Here is a 16,511-nt window from a genome sequence, read left to right on the forward strand (position 1 = left end):
AAACTACCCTGTTCTAGCCCTCTTGTTATTTATATCTCTTTTCTTTAATTTCTCTGCCTTAATCTTCTGAGCATGCATCATCAATCTAGTAAGATCCATGTCTCCAATAAGTATAGCAGTCCTACACTCCTTAACTACCAAGCCAGACACTCTAGTAACAAACTTACTCATACTAGCCCTAAGATCAGCCATCATATCGGGGGCATACATAGACAACTGATTGAACTTAAGGCAGTACTCATTCACTGTCATCAAGCCCTACCTCAAATTCACAAACCCTTATATCTTAGCTTCCTTCCTCTCACATTGGAAGAACCTTTCTAGAAAGCATCCTGAAACACCTGTCAACTCATAGGAACAATATTCTCACCTCTACCATTCTTCCACATCACTACTCAATCATATGCTACATCCTTTAATCTATAGGATGTTAACTCTACACTCTCCTCCTCAGAAATATGCATAATCTGGGTGATCTTATTCACCTCATCTAAATAAAGTTGTGGATCTTCACCTGCCTTTGACCCAAAGAACTCTGGCGGATTCATTCTCATGAAGTTTTTGATCCTAGCTACTACTAAATTCCCATTTTCCTGGAGTGGGACTGCAGCCTGAATCTGATGATTGCCTTGAACATTGGCAGTCACAGCTTAGGCTAACGCCTGAAAGAAAGCCCTAAACTCAACATGGGATACATTCTTATTCAAAGAATCTGCGGGCTAGGGAGGCTGGTTATCATTTTTGTGGGCGTTATCTCTACAAGGAGGCATATTCAAATGTCATATAAGAGCATGAGTTAAAAGCAGATAGAGATACTGTAAGTACGATAGATCATGAAAGAAAGAGATGATTTCCCAAGAAAGTTCCGTAGCCTCTTGCTTATAAATATGGCGCGCTTCACACCCATGATTAAGACTCTACATAATGCGGCTTGTCTGACTCCCTAGGACTCTTAAAAACCTTAGGCTCTACTTTATACTTTATAAATCTAGTGAGTCATACATTTAGTTCTGAAAACTATACTTGTATTTTGTCTGTAAATCTACTGTCTAAGTGTAGAAAGAGCTCACTTCTGAAATCTAAAATCTAAAAGCTGAAGTCTGTAACTGTTATCTTTCTGTAAAGCATAATCTGAGTAGACTGTGAGCCTTTACACTTAGTTTTCTAAAAATATTTACTGTTAAACTGTAGGGAAAAACACTTTATCTTAAGGAAATTATTTCAAAGATTTTCTTTACTAGTAGGGAGGTTCTTCTAACCGACATAATCTATGTAAGCTAACATGAAATCCAACGTCTAGTCCTCCTAAGGAAGAAATCTCACGTTGGGGAGAGTGTCACACTCTTGCCAGGGAGTATAACCTGAGCTAAGTGATCACATCTGTGACTATCATCCATATAGAAGTAGGAATAATCTGATAATCCGTACCTACGTTGGCTACGTAGTTCTGTGGAAATAGGATGCGCTAAATTCACACTTTCCGCTCGGTGCTAAATACTACTCCCCTTTTTATTTGCTATGCTCATTCTATTGAAAATTTACTTTAAAACTAGCATAAGGGTTTATCTAAAACCAATTATGTATTTATCTGATAAAATCTGTAAATAAAGATGATCTGAATTTTGTAATCTATAATAATCTGAAAAGTAGATTCCAAAACTTATCTGATGATCGAAAGATCAAAGCTTTACTGAAAATCTGTAAATAATCTGGTAATAGGATGCTTAAAGCATCATCTTTCTTGAAATAGTTATATTCAATCTTGGGGTAATAACCCATGCTTTAATCTCATGTCAAAACATCATAATAATCATGCTTGATATTGAAAACAATGATAATTCATCTCAAAATCTAAAAATTACTGCAATAGGCAAATATGAAAATAGACATGCAATTCAACTTCTAAAATACTTGAAATCTCAAAATTTTACAAGGAGCAACAATGGGTATGAACGCTAATTCAAATCTCATGAATAATCATTCAAAATCATATAAATTTTAAATAAAAACTTGGTTTTGGGCACAAGGATGGAAAAAGATCCTTGTTCATAAACCCCACATACCTTGATAGATGATTAGATGGAGAAACTTGAATTATTGATTCCTATTTGAGTTCTTGGAGATGGATGCTTGCTTATCTTGCCTTGGATATCCTCAATCTTAAGCTTTCTTGGAGAATCAATGGAGGATTTTGATTTCATGGAGAACGGGTTTTAGAGCTCTAGGGTTTTGCTTTTGAAGAAAATGATGAATAATGAGCACAAAGTGCTTTGAATATGATTAATCTTGTGTTTTGGACGGATTGGGGCCTTGGGGATTTATCAAAATACCCCTTTTAAATTTCTAAGCGGAACTGGAAAACGTAACATTTTCCCGATTTGGCTGGCCACCGCGACGTGCCACTATCACGGTGGCTCAGTGGAAAATGACAAATGGGAACTGGGCTTTCTCCGCGATGCGGAGCTATCGCGATGCCCTATAGTTTTGTCATTTTGGCCACTGGCGCGACGCTCCAACATCGCGTTGGGCTACTAGAAATCGATAACTGGGGAATTGGCCCTCTCCGCAACATGCCAATATCGCGTCGGTCAACTGGAATGGGAAACTTGGGAATTTGAGCTTCTTCGCGATGCGTGGCTATCGCGGAGGGCCACTAAAATTTGAAAATCATCATTTTACCCTCCTACGTGACGCGCCGAGTGCCCAGGTGGCACACTGTCAACTTAAAAATGCTCTATCTCCTCAACCGAGTGTCGAAATTGGACAAATTTGATATCGATGGAAAGCTTATTCAATTTCCCACACAATGGGAGGTCCAAATCTGAAAAATTCCACACAAAATAAATATTCTTCATTTTGGAAGCTATTTCTTAACATTCTCGGAATGAATTTAAGTTAGAAAAAGTGTGGGTTATTACAGCTTTATACCATTTCTACACACTTTTTATATAGTTTCTATACATATCTTATACATATAAATATTCTATACGAAAATTATACAATTTTGATACACAATTTATACAATAATTGTATACTCTTTTTTTTACGCATTTTCTACAATAATTATATAATTTTTATATTCTTTCTATATATTTTTTATTTATATTTTATACATATATATATTTGATAGAAATATAGATTTTCTATACATATATCTTATATAGATACATATTCTATATAACAATCATATCATTTTTATATAATCACATTTAATTATTATTTCTAAACAATAAAAAAAAGCAAAATATTTTTTCAATTAAAAAAATTTTAGTAAAAAAAAAAACTGAAATATTTTTAAAAAGACCGAATGGCCCAAGTTGAAAACTGTATCTGTATTGTATATGGATTGTATCAGCATTGTATATGGATTATATTTGAACTACGTGGGCCAAAATGACCCAAATTAGGAAATGGCTATAAAGTAAAAATAGTATACCCGACTGGCCACCTTTTGAAAAGATATCAAACTTGAACTATTTATTTTAAAAAGTGTTATAGAGTGTCCTTTTTTCCTTTTTTTTTTCTTTTTTTGGTTATTTTGGAAATCTAAAAATGGGAAAAAATATTAGATATATATTGGATGAGGTGAGGGGGATTAAAGTATAATATTAAAGACTTGTGTCCTAGTTTTGGATAGTTTTGAAAGTCAAGTAATGACATCATAAATGGTGTCTATCCATTATAATTTGGGTAAAGGACAAAGATAGCCTCGGCAAAAATAAAGACACTAAAATTGCCCATGAATTTAAAATCCCATTTCTTAGCCATTTTGGCAGTTGCGCAACTTTCTTTGACTTTTCCTTTTTTTCAGTTTTGTTGATTTTGTATCTTTAATTCGCTGCTCCCTTTTTAAAAAAAAAAATACTTTCTATTAATTTGTAATTTTAGTAAACATCATCATGAACATGCACCCATAATTGACTTTCTTCTCCAATTAATCATGAATACCAATTAAATTTTTTCATTTGCTCATTCATGCAAACAACAACAACTCCAATTGGAATTGAGTTTTGTTTGAAATTGGGTGTGTTTGAGGTTTCAGGCTAGGGTTTTTTTTTTTTGCAGCTCTTTATTCTTTTAAAAAAAAAACCTCTTAATTGTATTATTGTGGAACAATAGAATACATATCTACATATATACAACATAATACAATAGTGATATAAATATTTTTATACAACAATGATATAGTTACTACGCACATCATTGATTACACACATTATAGACAAAAAAATATCATATACTACACCATATTGATACAATCATTATACCATATCGATACAATCTCTTTAACCATATTGATACCGCCCTTACACCATATTGATACAACCCCTTTAGATACTTATTTAGATACATGTTTTATACAATTATTATACAGCTTCTATACACATTTTATACATACACAGATTTTATACAACAGTGGTACAGTTTCTATACACCTTATATATATAGTTTCCATATACATTTTATACAATAATTATACAGTTTTTATACACATTCTATACAATCTTTAGCCGCAATTATTATTCAAATGTGTATTTTATACATCAACTATAAATTTCTATATTCATTTTATATAATTGTTTTTATATCTATTTTATACACACACACACACACAAATATATATATATATATATATATATATATATATATTATAGAATTATACAATTTCTATACATATATCTTATATAGATACATATTCTATATAAAAATTATACCGTTTTTATATAATTATATTTAATTATTATTTTTAAACAATAAAATAAAGCAAAATATTTTTCAGTTAAAAATTTTATAGAAAAAAAAAAAACTAAGTAGAGGGCCAAATGGCGAAGGGAAGGGCCGAAAATGGCCAAATGGCTCAATGGCCATAAAGCAGCATTTTTTTTTCCGACAGAACACATACGTCCATATGCCCAAACTTGAACTATTTTTTTTTTAAAAAGACTACACAATATCTTTTTCCCTTATAATTTTTCAAACTAGTATCTAAATGTTACATTATATTTTCAAAATTGGTATATGGCCAACTCTCCGTAGTGTCTTATCTCATGATGAAATTAAGTTGGTTTTTGGACATAAAACAATTACTATATATAGTGAAATTTTATAAGTGAGATTTAAAAAAGTAAAATATACTTAAATTTTATGTCTTCGAGGTGGTAAAGAGGTTTTTTTTAAGGACCCTTGATTCAAGTGAACTAAATCATAATTGTGAAAAACAAAGGAAATAATAAAGAATAAATGACAACTAATAAGAAAAGCAGTGGAAGGCATTTAGAAAAGAAACAATAAGAAGAAGTTGTGTTATTGAAACTCTTATTCAAGTATTTTTCAAGAAATTAATCTAATGCATACCCAAACAGGTCTGCCCAAGACTTTGATTGAGTGATAAGAATACAACTTGTGATGGTGAGTTAGAATATGACATATATTTATACTTCGTCGCAAATAAAAGCTTGATCTATAAATGAGGGGTAAAGAGACGAATTTATTATTCATCAGATTTAATTGTGCACCTAGCTAAAAGTCTATTAGAAACAACTTCTCAAGATAGGAGTAAGGGTTGAGTACACTCTACCTTCTCTAAATTTAGTGATGGGGTCAGAAATTTGACAAAGAGTGTGCAAATTTTCTTCTTAGTTGTGTTAGAAGTGTGCAAAATTAAATATATATTCACAATAGCTAAAATTTAGTCTATATGCACAACATAATATTCCTATGAAGATTGTGCGTCTGACCACCCTTTGATACAGGTGACCTCGCCCATGTCCAAACCCCACTTATGAATGACACCAAATATGTAATTGTAATTTTTTTTTTTTAAGTTAGAATTGTTATTGTAATATTTACTTGTGCGGCTACCTTATTAAGTCAAAAGTTTGATATTTAAGTATAGAAAGACAAATGAATAATGATCGAGTTTATTATTCATGTGATTTTTAAATGTGTGCTACTCTGGTTATCAAAGATTCTTAGGTAAAAAGATATATATGATAAATTAAGATAAAGGCGCGTTAATATTAAGTATAGGATAACGAGTTTGCATATTTTTTGTCTTGAATATTTTATGAAGTTCCATGGCTCATGAGTAAAGGAAAAGAAAGAGTTACTTTCTTTTTGTTTATTCATCTCACATTTGGCTGTCAACTATCTTAGACATGGCATATTCTATCAGTGGAATTTTTTTATTACCATGGGTGTCCATAATGCAAAGGGTTACTGGTTTTTATCTGATTGATCCCTTTTAATAATGACAGAGGATTATCAAATATTTCCCAGTATCTTATCTATGCGATCATTTGGTCAAAGTATAGTCCTGAATCAAGTAGATGCAAATTTATGTCGATGAATTTGCCTTTCGTTGAAAATATTGTGAATAGTCAGAAAATTAACTTAAGTTGCTGAGGTTGAGGGTGATCTGTCTAACTATAGTCCTGCCATAAAAATGCGAGAGCCTGTAGGAAAATTAACATGCGTGCCCATTCGTTTTTGGATTGGGAACAATATTGCTACTATTGATAAAAAATGCGAGAGCCTGCAGGAAAAATTAATTATTTTAATTAATAATTAATTAAACAATGAAAAAAAGACACCTCATGAATAAAGTGAGGTCAAGTTGATCCGTTAAATGGAAGGACAATTTTGTCTCAATAAATAAACGAAAAAGATATTTCAGGCCCAATAGATGAATGAAGAGCAATTTTGCACCATTTTCAATAGATGAAGAGTATTTTAGGCCCTTTTCCAATAGATGAAGGTCATTTTAGGCCCTTTTCCGTTATTTTAATGCATGTTATTTGAACATAGACAATAATTTGTCTAGTTCAGCTTGTTTGCTGGCAGAGTATGATCGTAGTACAATAGTACTTGTTCATTAGTATCTTGTATGAAGCTCTAAATTGCACTTTTATATTATTTTTTATTGAATGAATTTGGTGAAATTTACAAATTCTAGTTTATCAATTATTTCCAAATTATTGCATCGATTTTTAAATTATTATGTCGGGAACATTGCTTTAACTTCAAAAATATAAAGCACTCATGTCCTTTTTAACTTCACAAGAAGTTAGTACATTTGATATGTTTTTCTTTGTCTCCTAATTACTCTTTCTCTCTAAAAACGAATGATCTACTTTGACACAAAATTTAAAAAAATAAAGAAGTCTTTTGAATCTTGCGGCTATAAATTAAAGGTGTGTCAAATATATCAAAATGCGCTTTTAATCTTGTGGTCCTAAACATGTCATGTGAAAAGTTGAAATTAAAATTTTACCAAAAAAGAAAAGGAGTCATTTTTTTTAAACGGATTAAAAAGACAAATAGATATTCTTTTTGAAACGGAGAGAGTACTATTCAACATTTTCTTTGGGATTACAATTAATTCAAATTCATACCACCTAAATACTCTTCCCATCAACTACCACCTAAATACTCTTACTCTTCCCATCAACTAGAAGTTATCCTAGAAGTTATCCTATTATTTTATTGTAGTTACTATTTTTTTTCCTCTATATATTGTGTACTACTTTTCATTTCGCATGATTTCATTGCTGTTACTAATGTTTTATTTAAGTTAAAGGTCTGTATAAAATAACCTCTCTATCTCTTCAAGATAAGGTTAACATCAACATACACTACCCTCCCCAAACCCCATTTGCAGGATTATATTAGGTGCATGCTGCTATTGTTGTTGGGGATCAACATCGACTCAAAACAGGTGTGGTAGCTTGAGGGGAAAATGCAAGTGTATAATGTAAAGAACATGAATAATACAAATACAAAGATGGCACAAATAATCAATTGAGAAAAATAATCCAGCCAGATTAATCATTGCGAACAAACCTTCATCATAACATAAGCAAACAAAAAAGGACTAAAATACTACGTGCTAAAAATATTCAAAATAATTTTTTTTTAAAAAAAGGGCTCCACAGGATGAGGAAGCATCTGTTAAACTATTGCAGCTGCTTCCTGTTCTTCTTTTTGCCTTTTCTCTTATCTCTCTTACTCTGTGGCTTGGGCCGGGATCTCTTTTTCGCAACTTTCTTGAATGGCTTCTTCTTAGTTACTGGAATGCTTCGTTTGTTGTTTTTAGTTTCTCCAGCATCTTGAGCTGCTGCTGATGGTGGTGGCACTTGAGCCGGGGATTCTTCTTCTTCCCGAGAGATCTCACTTGTTGTCACGATGACTTGCACATCACCATTGTCATATGTTGTAGACCCTTTTGAACAAGAAATAAAAATCAATATACAGGTTAAGTTCCTAGTTGCTCATCATGCTACACAAATCGTAAATATCATAGTATCAAATTGACATTATATCTTGGAGAAAATGGTCAAATATCTCCTCAACCTTTACCCCAAAGAAGAAAAAGAAGAAGAAAATGAATAAAGAAAAATAATAATTAAAAATGAATAAGGAAAATAAAGATATATTTGGCCATGTCAGCGTTCTCACTCTCTTTAAAGAGAGTGAAACCCACTCTCTTGTCAGCGTTCAGGGGGATAAATATTCCACTTTAAAATAGTTCAGGGGGGTCCTATAAGTGTATAGTTGGGATTTGGGGTAAAGGTTGGGGGGTATTTGGCTATTTTCTCTTATATCTGGTGATGCAAGGACAAAGCCCTACCTAATGCTACCTCTGTTTCAATTTGTTTGTCTGGCTAGTAAGGAAGACAAACAAATTGAAACGAAGGGAGTACATTTTCATGTTTCTAAGTCAAATCCCAAATAGCAGAAACTATGAGTAGTGTGTTTCAACCACCAGCATTAATAGTTAACAAACCAAGAAAGAAAGAACCGAACATATTGGAGCTGAACTAATTCACGGAAGTTTCAGAAGTTTAGTCGCCTCAGATACTATCAGTCACTTGGCTATGGCGTGAATAAAACATCTGCTCACGGCATATACGTCAATGATAATAATAGAGCGTTGGCATTTTTTGACATAGAGGGAAGTGAAGCAACTAACCAATGATTCTATCATATGGTGTGATAACGTAAAAAGAGCAAGTCAATAGTGCCTAAGTTTTAAACCTTCCCTTCGCCAATATCAATTATATTCTGCATTTGAGCACTATGGAAATTTTATGGATATTTTCCGAATAAAATTTCCATAGTATACCCCTCTCTTGCACGAAATAATAACGTATCTACAAGTATGCGGATAACTACCAAAAAAATTACTCATAGGAATTCTTAGCTTTTTCAACGAGGACTAGACGTTCTCAATGAAAGCTCTGGATAGACTTCAGCACCAAATAAGTTTGCATTAATGTCATTAGGGGATACCTGAGACTGTTGCATTAGGCTCATTTTCTTCTTCGTCGTCAAGGTCCTCATCAGGTTCATCATTTCCAGCACCTGAATCAGGCGCAGCTCCACCAAAGATGGCAAACTCTCTTTCCTCCTTTCTCTGTAACGGCAAGCGAAAAAGTAGATTCACACCATGACAGGTTTGATTACATCAAGATTGCTACTAGTAATAAAAGTACCAAATATTAGAATGATTGTACTAATTGCACTGCTAAACTGAACGCAATTGACACACAACCAGGCAGACGAAAATGTGTTTAAGGCACTTTAGCCATAATCATAAAAGTAACAGTTATTAGAATGATTACAGCTATGAAAGAAGCAATTCGAGACAATTACTGAGACAGCAAGGAACTTCAAAGCCAGTGTGTGTTTAACCATAACCTGGATTGTGCTAATCTCCGGAAGAAAAAGTAGAAAAAATAAGTCAATTTTTAAAATTTTTCTGCACACTGGTCCTAATTGTTTGTTTATGGATAGGCTCAGCATTAAGACTGGTAGATTTTGTATACATGTCTATTTAGTTGAGGAGGTAATTGTCATGCACATAAATAAAATATAACAAAGACCTTATTTGACTAGCCATGGAGCATGATGCCACACTTATAACCTTGGCTATAAAAAGACTTTGCTAAGGAGGGCAAAGGGAGAAATAAGGACTTCTTCCACCGTGATGCCTTTGTTATTTGACGGAACCAGAGAACAGTTTGGAAAGGCGATCATCCTTTCTGTTCTGTGAGTTTACCCCCTAACAAGTGTTGAATGGAAAAGAGTTGTAGGAAGGCCGTTACCATTAATAATTACCCAGATAACTTAATTCTGTAAGGCTAACAGGGTAGAACTGTTTGGAAACACTTGAAATTTTTTTGATCAAAGGAATAGCTTTTAACCTCCTTTTTCTAAAAAGCAGTAGGCGACATATTTGTTGAACAGCCAAGGTAGTGAAATTTTCCGTTTAAAATAAAGATGATGATGCAATAGTTGAGCTGGTCAACCTCGCTCTTTCTTAATTCAAGACTTGGGGTGTCTTTCACCCAAAGGTCTCTAGTTACCTAGCACCATTATCCATCTTTCCTTTTACAGCACTGTTCTTTTAGGCTTTAGCGAGTAACAGAAAAGTTGTATGTCAATATATTTTACATACATCCCCGGCGAGGGGAGGAGGAGCCAATGATTCACCTCCTGTTAATAGGGGTTTGGGTGGTCGGCTTTACGTTACCAAGAATAACATAAGTACATGCTCTGGTTCTAGTAATGCAATAGAGACGGTAAGCACCATAATGTAGAATTCATTTTATGTCCAAGTGAGGTTTATCATCATCAGAGTTCCAAGATTCAACAATCCATATTATTGCGGACTACAACTACCTATACAAAACTACTACGATTCAGCCTATTCATTGCTTCTCCTCTTCTTGAATTAGTCTCCTAAAACTTCCCAATTAACATCTGAGTCATTATTGAATATATCATTTTGCTTATTCAGCTGAAACGAAATTTTATTTTGCAGAAACAACATAACTTTTGCTTTAGAAGCCGTGAACAGAGAATTAATAACCTTTTTACTCCATAACATCACAATATCCAACAACACCATCATACCAACATGCAATAACCATATGCCAGGGCAGTAAATCCCACAATACAATTTCTCAACAACAATAACATACCTAGTGTAATCCTTCCTACCTCCTGGAGGTAGAGAGGTGGTTTTCGAATGACCCTTTGGTCAAGTGCAGCAAATCAAAGTAATTATGAAAAGGAAAGATGATATTGAAGAAAATATAGCAACAAAAAAGCAAAGCAGTGAAGAGCATTCAGGAGTGGAACAGTAACAACAACAAAATAGTGCGATAACCAAAACACAATTACTATACAATCAAAATGTAGGAGTGTTATTACCTGAATACTACCTTCTAACCCATTTTTCTCACTAATTCTATCAACTATTTAGCAGTATTAAGCTACTAAATTGCACTTACACCTAATGGAATCAAAAAGGGTATATAGGAAAGATCGAACCTTTTTACGAGCCTCAATACGTTTCCTCCTCCAGGCTTCTTCCAATTGCACTTGTGCTTCTTTTCTTCTCTTCTTCTTTCTCTTATGAAAACCAGTCACAAAATCCCTAAATACCCAATTCATCAAAATTCAAAATTAACACTTTAAAAAACAAAAGGAAGCAAACAAAAGTACACAACTCAATAATCGAAAAACCTAAGCAGCTTAATTGGTTGACTACCCGAACTTTCACCTTATTAGTGAAGGTACGGTACCCCCACCTTGTAGTCCCCTCTCCCATTTCCCTTCCCTTATCCCCAACTAAAAATTACTGTAAAATAAAAAAAAAAACTAAAAAACTCAAGAATTGAGGAATCTTAATAGCTCGGTTAGTTGAGCATCTGAACTTTCACCTTATCAGTGAGGGGACAATTTCTCACCTTGTAATCCCCTTCCCATTTCCCTTCCCCTACCTAAATTAAAAAAAAATCCCATCCCCATTTTCCTTACCCTACGCTCAAATTATTAAGTTCAAGAATCAGGTAATCTTAGTAGCTGAGTTGATTGAGTACCTAAACTTTCACCTCCGAGGTTTCAATTTCCCAACCTTGTCATACCTTTCCCCTACCACCAGCTTAACAAATAATCAAGATTCGTGCAATCTTAGTGCCTCAATTGGTTGACTACTTAAACTTTCACCTTATTAGTGAGGGTGCGATTCCCCACCTTGTAATCCCCTTCCCTATTTCCCTTCCCTTACCCCTAATTAAAAAAAAATCACAAATCAAGTAATCTTAGTAGCTCAGTTGTTGAGTACCAAAACTTTCACCTTATCAGTCAGTATTAGATTTCCACCTTGTAATCCCCTTCCCCATTTCCCTTCCCCTATCCCCAATTTAAAAAAAAAAAAAAACACGAATCGGAAATCTTAATAGCTCAGTTGGTTGAGTACTTGAACTTTCACCTTATTGGTGGTGAGGGTTCGATACCCACCTTGTAATTCCTTCCCCTACCTCCAATTCAAAAAAATATATATCAAGAATTCAGTTAATCTTAGCAGCTCAATTGGTTGACTACCTCAGCTTTCACCTCGGTGACAGTTTGATTCTCCAGCCTTATATTTCCCTTCCCCTACCCCAATTTAACTTCTTCTTTTTAAAAAAAAAAAAAAAAAAAAAAAAGCATGGCAAAAAAATCAACCAAAAAAAAACAAAGATAGTAGAAGAGTAGTTAGTTACTTGAGGTCTTTTTCATCAAAAGAGACAGTGAGGGTTTTGTTCTTGAGAGCTCTTTTCTTGATATGTCTACCTCTTATCCCACGAATTTGTCCTCCTCCTTCTTCGTCTTCCATGGCAGCTGTGACAAAACCTAAAACCCCTCATAAATTTCCAACTATTTTATTCTCTTCTTAAGGAGTTGGGGAGGGGGGGGGAGGGGGTTACTTTTATTATTAACTCCTAATTAAATTTAGGTTGGACAACTCGAGTTTTTGACTAAAATCATCCTTATTATTTCAGTCAAACTTTAACTTCATCCCTGTAATACGTTAATTTAAAATATTCTTTAAATTTTAAAAACTTGTTAAAAAAAATCCCTCCGTTATGTTTTTCATCCTTTTTTAACGGAAATTTATTTATTCACGTGACTTTTGTACTCTTCTTTCCCTTTTAAGATCTTCATTCTCCATAAGAACACTAAAAACTTGCTTTGTACGGTCTATCTCCAAGAAAACAATTATCCATAATTTTTTCTGCTAAATTATATCTTTCTATCTCTTTTAATTTGAATACTTAATTTTCCCACGTATAGTTGTAAAGAGGTCTGATAAATTGTATCATCTTAAGAAGTATGTATGGTTTAGAATTTTGCATTGATGGTTTTAGATATAATTTAGAACATCTAGAAAATTCCAGTAATTAAGTACAGAAATGTAGCATTCCACTAATTGCTAAAGATTTGTACAAAATGTCCATGAATTACTTTCTCTGTTCATCTTTAATTGTCCAGTATATAAAAAATAGATGACCAACAATATTTATTCATTTTGAAAAATTAATGAATATTTTGCTATTTTGAGTCAATTTTACCTTTGCTATTAAATTCATTGAATTTTTCAAAACATTAACTTTATTATATTCAAATTGTGATATAGTAGAATTGAATCTAGTATTTATTATTTCTTAAGGTGTTTATTATCAATTCAATAGTCGATAGGTAAAGATTGACAAAGGGAGCAGTCATAAGATAAATAATGTACTCCCTCTGTTTTATTTTACTTAACCTGTACTAAAATAATTGTATCAATTAAATATACCATGATTTTATTACTATTGTTTACTCCTATCATACTAACCACAAAATATCACAACAAATAAAGCTACACATAACACAAACTTCACAGGAGAAAGACAATTTTAATTTCTATGGCCCTTTGGAGGCGGGGAAATGAAAACTCTCCAAAAAAAGACGGAAGCTTGTGTCTTATAAAACTCCCCTTAGAATCAGATATGGAAGAAGAAAGAAATGTGTCACGTGAATAAACAGTCTTCCGTTGGGAATGGATGGAAAATATAATAGAGGGATGTTTTTGGTCAAGTTTTTAAAACTTAAAGGATGTTTCAAGTTATGTTAAATATTATAAGGATATAGTTAAAGTTTGGATGAAACAATAAGGATGATTTTGATAAAAAAAACTTTGGAAAACTCTAGGAGTGTGCAAAAATCAAATCGACTAAGAAATTGAATTAATAAAATTATTTTCATTTATTATTTTTGAGTTATTAAGTTGATGATTTTTTAATGATCTTTCAAACTTTTTTATTGGGTTATTAGTTGGATTTTGATTTTTTCTTATTAAATTATTAGGTAAACTGATAACTCAATAGAAATATACATGTTGCGCATTTATCTCAAAATTCTTGATTTCAAAATTAATCTCATAATATTTTCAAATGTTATATTATATATTTGTACTTTTTTAAATGATTAATAGCTTGAAGTTATACATTTTTTTAATAGATAATATACCATAGACTATGAATAAAATTCTGCTTAGATAACTCCTTTACAGAAACGGAAGAATTCAGTACAAGCATTGGGACAATATTAACGGAGGAAAAATTTCTATGATAACCGATTAGGGTTCTACGGATATTTAAAAATAATTGATTCTTTTAACTGAATTTTTTATCTTTTTCTTTTTTTTTTATTATTATTATTATTATTTTGATGAGTGCGAGCACATTCTGAGTTTCTCGATCTTCTCCAACCCTGTTCACTTTATGTAAATTCCCTAGTTTGCTTGTGTATTAGAGTAAGGGTACACACGCTTGACAATTCAATTTATAGTATGGAGAGATCCTATAGTAGAACGGAAAAAAATAAAATATATAGAGACCCTATGATAAACACGTTTAAAAGTATACTAAATATTCGGAGCTGGACCAATAAATAATTAAATAAATAAATAAATAATGTAGTGTTTTAATTGATTTAGAAGTATAACGTATCAAGGCCCCGTTTGACCACGAAATCATAATTTTTCGGAGATGGAGTTGGAGTTGAAATTGGAGTTGAAGTTGTGTTTAGCCGTGAATATAAATTAAAGTTGTTTTTGAAATTTTGTGAGAGAAGTTCATTTTTTCAAATACAATTTCAAAATTTTATTTGAAGTTTTCATGACCAAACACATCTTATTTTCACTTTTTTCACTAATTTTTCCGGAAAAAAAAAATTTATTGCCAAACGGCTATTAAGAATTTTACTTGGTTAAAAAAAAACAAAGAAAGAGAATTTCTATAAGGGCCATAAAATTATTATTATTATGTTTCAAAATTTTATGACATAAAGTTGTTGCTACTATTCTAATTTTATAAGAATGGGTTGTAAATAGTACTACTATTCTAATTTATATCTATATTATAATCAACAATCTATATCTATAATCTATAATCTATCTATTGTATTAAAAATGTAAAGAAAAGTGATTTGAATTTTTTGTCCTTCATTAAAAGACCCTCTTTTAGCCAAAACTGTCTTTCTATTATAATGTATTTATATTACAGTGAATGTTTATCAAGATTTAGTTGATATCTATCAGGATTTGAAGTATATGACTTTTAGTCAGAAACTATAGTCAGAAACTAGGAATATTTCTTCCCTATAAATAAAGCGGTTTCCTTTATTGTAATACACATATCAAGAATCCTCATGAGAAATAAAGAAGTCTCTTCTCTCTCTATTCTTCTTCTTTGCTTTATATTTCATAACATGTTATCAGCACGAGACTCTACCAAACAAGGTGAGATTATAAATCTAAAGGTAATTTCAAGGTTATTAATTCCTTATGTTATTTGTCTTTTGTTACTAATGATATAATTATTATTGAATTTGAGGAAAAATAATTGGTTTGGAACCACATATGCTTTCAATTTGTTCATGATGAATAAATTTGTTCATGATGAATAATATTGTTAAAAGATATGATGAAGAATTTAAGTCTCATCTCATTAAGAGGGTAAGACATTGGGTTAAAAGTTCTAACGCACCATGATGATAAGATATTGGGTTCGATTCCCATCGAGTTATGCCTAAGAAACTTTTATAGGTATAAGACGTTGAGTTTGAATATCAATGCACCATATGAATGATATTATGATGGCTAAGGCAAAAATAATATATATCTGATAAAAAGTCAGGAAATTTGTCTCATTGAATATGCTCTATTCTTTTTGAAGTAAATGTGGTAGCAATGCATAATATGTCTGAAAGAAGACAAGTGACTGAATGCACGAATATACGCGGAGGGACAATATGAAATGATCACCAAAAGTGGTGATATTTTCACATGCATATTATGGTCATAAGATATGTTAGACAAAAATTCTCTACGTCATATGTATGCCCCAATTTGCTCCTTAAGTAGCAATATCTTGAAAGAGGTTCTAAGCTGTCATAATTTGACATGCTTAAGGCACGATTGTATTCTATTCTTTGGGAATGAGAATTTTGATTATTATAAATACAGATCTAGACCCTGGAGGTAAATGTGACTGTATATAAATTCAAACGTGCTTGTAGTTGTAAGGAAATCACAATCCACCTCCGAAAGAGGCAAAATAATTGAGAAGGGTTATTTTAAAATCTACTTCTAAATTAGTAAATATAAAATTTATTCATGTAACAGTAAATCTGAA

General features: G+C 32.2%; 1 protein-coding gene across 1 annotated transcript; it reads right to left on the reverse strand.

Annotated features, from left to right (window-relative positions):
* Positions 1-7,784: 7,784 nt before the first annotated feature.
* On the reverse strand, positions 7,785-12,827 carry LOC107845686 (ribosomal RNA-processing protein 17). The gene is made up of 4 exons (XM_016690134.2): positions 12,555-12,827; positions 11,338-11,443; positions 9,292-9,415; positions 7,785-8,221 (listed from the first exon to the last, which is right to left on the reverse strand). Exons 1-4 carry the CDS (start codon positions 12,665-12,667, stop codon positions 7,956-7,958), a joined length of 609 nt encoding a protein of 202 aa, XP_016545620.1. The 5' UTR covers positions 12,668-12,827; the 3' UTR covers positions 7,785-7,955.
* Between the last annotated feature and the right edge of the window lie 3,684 nt (positions 12,828-16,511).

The sequence above is a fragment of the Capsicum annuum genome, chromosome 10, assembly GCF_002878395.1.
Source record: "Capsicum annuum cultivar UCD-10X-F1 chromosome 10, UCD10Xv1.1, whole genome shotgun sequence".
Classification (NCBI taxonomy): Eukaryota; Viridiplantae; Streptophyta; class Magnoliopsida; order Solanales; family Solanaceae; genus Capsicum; species Capsicum annuum.